Here is a 6,000-nt window from a genome sequence, read left to right as displayed (position 1 = left end):
CTCTGAGTTCGATTCTGACATGTAATTGTTCACCTGACACCTCCACTTGGTTGTCTAATAGTCCTCTCTAATTTAACATGGCCCAATACAAACCCTAGGTTTAGCAGCCAATTCCCCTTGGTATTCCTTCTCAGAACATGCTTCATCCACTGCTCAAAAATAGCAATGCCCTCTTTTGATTCTTTTCTTTACTTCCTACTTCTTCCAACTTTTTAGAAAGACCTAGTGATTGTTCCTCCCCAAACAGCTCCTCTCCATCTCCACTATGACCACCTTAGGCCAAGCCACCACCATTTCTTCCCTAGGTGACTATAATGACCTCCCACTGTGTCCATTTATAATGCATTGTTCAGGGGTCAGTTCCTGCAAACCTTGAGGGCAAGGGTAAGAAGCAGGGGCTTTATTCTAAGTGCTATAGGAGCCATTGGAGAAAGCAACACAAACTAGTTTCTACCTTAATGAGATCAGTTTAGCTTCCTTGTGGGAAATAAAATACAAAGGAACAAAAGAGGAAGACGACCAGTTAAGAGGGGATTGCACTTCTCAGCCCCCTTCTTCCACCTCTTCTACCTCTGTCTCCCCACTCACCAGCTACTGGTCTTCTCCCTGTTACTCCAACATGCCAAGCTTGTTCCCTCTTCAGGATCTTTTCACAGCTAAAATCATGCTTGTCCTGATTTTAGCACAACTGGCTACACATCACTCAGGGCTTTTCTTCTCAGAGATCTTTGCTGACTCAGCTGTAGTAGTAATGATGGCTGCTCAAAAATATCCCATCTCTCTCCTTCCGGGCACAAAGTAAGATTGCACTTCTCTGCACCCTGGACATGAGATGTGGCCATATGACTGGCTTTGGCAAATTAAGTATGGGTAGAAGCTTTAAGATCCCACTGTGTGCTTCACCCTTTTTCCTTCTACCACAGTGACCACCAGTGTTTCAGATAATGGCTACTCCATCAGCCTGAGCCCTGGAGAGGGGATGACAATTATCCAGAGCACAGCTCCCTATCAACCAATAGGACACAGAGTGGAGCAAGAAAGAAATCTTTGCTGTTTTAAGTTGCTGAGACTTTCAGATTGTTACCATAGCATACCTAGCCTCTCCAGACTGTTACAGCCCTTCAGTCCCATACATCAGCTTATACTGTATTGTGTGCATTGTGGAAATTACCAACTGATAATTTCCATTTGTTAGTTTCATTTATTGATTTTATTTCCATTCTGCAACCCACACCAAGTTCATGAAAGCTCCACGTGAGCCAGGTCCTTGTCTATGTGGTTCACCACCATTCCTTCTAATGCTTGAAGTTTCCAGTGCATAGACAGTAGGCAAGTATTTGTTGATTGAACTTCTGATGGATTGCACATACAAGCATTTGTTTTTTGAATGCTATTTTGCCAACAAAACTGGAATAAATGCATCTTGCACTCAGCATCTCTGAAGCACCAAAGCCTAACATTTCACTCTGCTATTTGTGGGTTGGACTGACAGCTTGGGTTACACCCTTCCAGCTAATTCGCAGGAAACCAAGTTGCTCTCAAAGTTCTCACGATTCCATGGTCAGAAAAGGCCCTGCTAAAGCTTATGTGCAGCACATAAACAAAAATAAATGAAACTTTACAACCATAAACCATAAGAGTGAAGTCACCCAGAGTTTGGAGATAGAGTGGGACAGAAGTGATTCTGGAAACTGTTTTTACCACTAAAAGATGTTGTTTTACCCTTTAAAGGTTTTTTGTGCTGACTTAATGTAACTCCCCAGAAATGGCCAAGTCTCAAATTTCACTATTGTCATAAAATATTAGACCTGAAAAAAACCTTAGGGATCACTCAATTCAGGTCACTCCAATTATCATCTGGCTTAATTTTAATTGGAAACCTCTTAGGGTCTCACCGATGTCTGCTGCGAGCTTAGAATTTAGAAATTCACATTAGAGATAGCGTTGCTCGAAGCTGTTGCCTTTTTTGGAACTATCAAATATGTTTAAAAATATTTTTTTCTCTACCACCCCCTTATGCAATCGTAATAACACTATAAAGATCACACTTATAAAATTAACCCCACAGTATTTCTAGGTTTTATATTTTTGCTCACCTAACATCTTTCCTTGATGTTTCAAAATGTCTAACATATTGAAGAAATAAGCTCCTTAAAACTATGAAGTAGGACACAGTAGTTTCTTTAGGGACACTTGAAGAAGGTAATTGTATTCTATTTAATTAGCTTACTCCCCTAGATCTAACAGACTATATCCATAACAAGTACATTTTGTCTAACTTGCAAAAAAGTGCATTAACAAAAAGTTAATTCACTAAACGTTTGATGTGAAACTATCAATCCTTAAGAGATGGCAATTTTTATCATCTTGTTCACTTTTATTAAACAGGTCCTAATCCTGAAATTCAGGTACTACGCACCCACCTGCAGCTAAACATGAAAAACAAAAATAAACCCCAAGTGCTTCCTATTCCCCCTATGGGCTGAAAATGGGACAGTGTGAGTATTTCAAGTCTCTCAAACACAAAGCCGTATTCACTCAAGGGAAATCATTTACATGTGGTTAAGGAAACAGGAAATTTTCACATTGGCTTTAATATTTACATTTTACCAAAATTTTCCTGAACTCAGTAATCATTACTAACACTTTTTATAGTATTATTTACTGCATCTTAAAAATAAAAAAAACTAAGCAGAAAGTGTACAGTTGAAGAAAACTGGATGTCAGTCTATACAATGATTTACTTTTGGCATGACAGACTTTATTTTGGCACTTTCACAAATATTTTGCTTTACAGCAGTGACAAAATATTTGCCAGAAATTTTTCTTTTCCTGGCACGGATATTCCAAGCAGTTGTTATTCTATGAATTGAATTTCACTCTGCTTTGCACTGTTAGAGGTATAACCGTTCCTACCCTCTGTAATTGAGGGACACTGCGTGGCTTTAGAAAGCACTGTTTCCTTTTAGTCACTCTGAAGTGAATTGATTCTGTACGTGATGGGGCAGGAATTTGAGAATTAATTAAGGCCATTAAGGATTTAAGTAAACACTGTTACAAGTGTTGCTTAAAAAATGTTTCTAATGAATTCTGTGGCAATTCCAGGGAATGCTCTCAAAATGAAGTATTCATACTTTATTAAAAGTAAATTGTATGTTGGAAAAGTTGCTTTTTTTGCTGTCTTCCTACTTGGACGGCTCACAGTTTAAAACAAAATTAATGGTAAAATAGAAAAAGGAAATGTTTAGTACAGAAAGTACCAGCCAGGGTACCCTCATATCTCTATCTCCTTCCCCAGGCATCACCTTTCCAGCCACTCAATCCTAAAGCAGTGAGGCCCTCATTTTAACACATAGAGCCTCCTTGCCTACCCTCCTTCCCGGTAACGTGAGTTATTGCAGTCCATTTATTAGTTCTTCGGTTAAGCTTCAGTAGACACTTGGAGCACAGTTGCAAAGGTAAATCAATCTATAGGCCTAAGCCTTAGATACCAACATCAGGAAAGCTCCCTTCAGATCTTTGGAATTTAGAGTCTTAGAAGTTATTTGCAAAAGCAGGCATCTGTCTTAATATTGCCATCAGCTATTCAATAAAGGTTGCAAACTTCGAAATTCCCTGGCAGCCTTCCAGTATCTCTACCTAGACACACACAGGATAATAGATTCAGATTTCCTCTGGCCAATTCAGTAATAAACAGTCTCATCGACAGGCTCTTTGGTCTTGATTTACAGACACTGTGGAACACTCAGAAATCAAACCCACGTCATCCTTGAGAGCAGACAGCCGTTAGCAAAGGGGAGATGTACATTTGATCAAAAATGTACAAAATTTATAACAGTGACATTTTCAATATTAGGCCACATGATTTATTCAGTAGTTTTTATGTTCCCAAATTACAATTTATGTCTACTCATAAGACTACAAAAGTTACCATTAGAATTGTCTGTGCTTATAAAATACCAACTTTTTTTTAAACTGTTATATATACTCATTAACACCAGTCTGCAACAAGTTACATAGAATCAGAGGCACTTCAAAGGCTTAAAAGACGTTTACAACTTAAATGCATTTTAAGAACAAAACTTATTTTCTTTAAACCTCTACTCGTACCTTCAAATTGCAAGAAATTAACAAATACAGTGGCCAAAGGAATCTGCAGCAACTTCTTAAAATACTGTTAGCATCTTTGGGTTTGCTGAGGCTTGTCAGTAACTTACATCAAATCCTCCCAGAAGAAGATCTGATTAGATAGACATGACTAAACAGTTTTGTAGTAATAATCCAATTTTACACATTAATTTGCTGTTGCAAATCTGCCCAAAGCTACAGGTAATGAAAAATAAAGCAAGTGTAAAATGGATAGTCTGACACTTAAAAATTTATACAAAGTGGAAGTTAAAGTTTACATATTTGAAAATCACATATACACTAAATTACCATTATCTGAATTTTCCAAAGACAAATTGCACCATGACAGCTACAAAAGGCATAGGGTTTGGTTTTAAGGGCACAAGAAGGGAGGGCAGAGGAGAGAAGGGTGACAACAGATAAATTAACAAAGTAAGACCAACTTGCTAAGGTCAATCTGAGACATGCTGACACAAATGAAACAGCTTTCATCTTTGAGTCATAGGAAAAAGACAATCATTTTGTATTTGCGCCTAAAAGTTTAAACCAATTCCATGAACATCGAGGGTTTTCATAACATAATATTTTGCCACTGCTATTCACAGAACACTGCAGATGTTAAATTTTATGTTGTTCTAAAGAAATACATGAAATGTTTTAAATACAATGGGATTTTATCATTAAAGTGCCAGAATGGCTCTTTAATGAAAAAAACAAAAAACAAAGATCTTCATTATTCTATGCAAAAGCTTTATTTTGAAAAGTTCAGTGATCTCATAAATAGAGACACTAAGTTGGAGTTTTAAGCATAAAACTCCTTAGTAGGTGCCTTCTGGTAAGCAGCACTGGATGGTTTGCGTTCTCCAAGGTCATAGCTTCCTTCATCCTTCTTTCTCATGCGATACACCAACAGCAGGATAAGAAAAATTGCAAAGAGAAAGCCAATAACTCCACCAGCAATGACAGCTGAAACAATCAAAAGGAAGATGACTTTAGAAGAGATTCAAGGGTTGCAGACGTTAGCTTTATTGTCAAGCCCAATCTACTTACACTTATATAAAAGGCTTAATTTGAAAACGCCAATTAAAAAAAAACAAAACAAAACTGGAATCAATGAAGCAACCTGGTAACTATGCAAATCTCAAACTCCTCAGGAAGGTACAGTAATTTCTTTGGTTAGTGTTAACAATACCACCCAAAAACCTCAGTAAGAAAAATCTGGCCTTGATCTTAACTCATTCCATACTTGAAAACTACTTTTGTCTTTTCAGAACTCACATTTCATATTCTAATTTTCTAATTGCTTTTTTCAACACAAAACAGTGTAATTGACTTAACATTTTAAAGAGTATATATGAAAAAAGCATGCAAATGTATTTCTATTCTTGGACTTGAGACTATCAAATGTTCCTAAATCTTGAAAATTTTCCCCTTTAAAATATGTGCACTTCCATCCAATTAAGTTAAAATAGAAATAACGTTCTTAACACCTTGGGCAGTACATATGTGAACTGCCTTCCCCCTAAAGAACTTTTCCTTCTCTTTATTTTGAAATGTGGAACACCTTCGAGCAAGACTGATGGATCTTCACACTCTGCCATCTCTCTACATCCAGTTGTTCTGGATCAATTCAGATGTTAACTTTCCCTCTTTTAGGCTACCTCCCATCCCCTGCACGATGGCTGGTGAAGGGGTAGGTTGAGGGAGCTGGTGGACAATAAAGACAATGTTTGCTGAGCCTCTTGCTTCTCGCTGTAGAAGCAAGCATCCACAAGACTGCTTTCAGCAGAAAGGTGACAGCAAGCTTTGCTGCACTTTTGAATATCACTTAGACTAACAGAAACCTATGCAGGCACCATCCCACCTGACACC

The 6,000-nt window shown here is 37.7% G+C and overlaps 1 protein-coding gene across 2 annotated transcripts in view; it reads right to left on the bottom strand.

The window, feature by feature from the left end:
- Positions 1–2,739: 2,739 nt before the first annotated feature.
- The window catches only part of SDC2 (syndecan 2), a 127,649-nt gene continuing 124,388 nt past the window's right edge, over positions 2,740–6,000 (bottom strand). For both annotated transcript variants that reach the window (XM_017875287.1, XM_017875288.1), the window contains exon 5: positions 2,740–5,094. In XM_017875287.1, coding sequence (XP_017730776.1) covers positions 4,931–5,094 — 164 coding nt within the window. In that variant the 3' untranslated portion in view covers positions 2,740–4,930. The remainder of the gene's footprint in view (positions 5,095–6,000) is intronic.

The sequence above is a fragment of the Rhinopithecus bieti genome, unplaced genomic scaffold (assembly GCF_001698545.2).
Source record: "Rhinopithecus bieti isolate Rb0 unplaced genomic scaffold, ASM169854v2 scaffold_8760, whole genome shotgun sequence".
NCBI classification, from domain to species: domain Eukaryota; kingdom Metazoa; phylum Chordata; class Mammalia; order Primates; family Cercopithecidae; genus Rhinopithecus; species Rhinopithecus bieti.
This window is presented reverse-complemented; position numbering and strand designations above follow the sequence as displayed.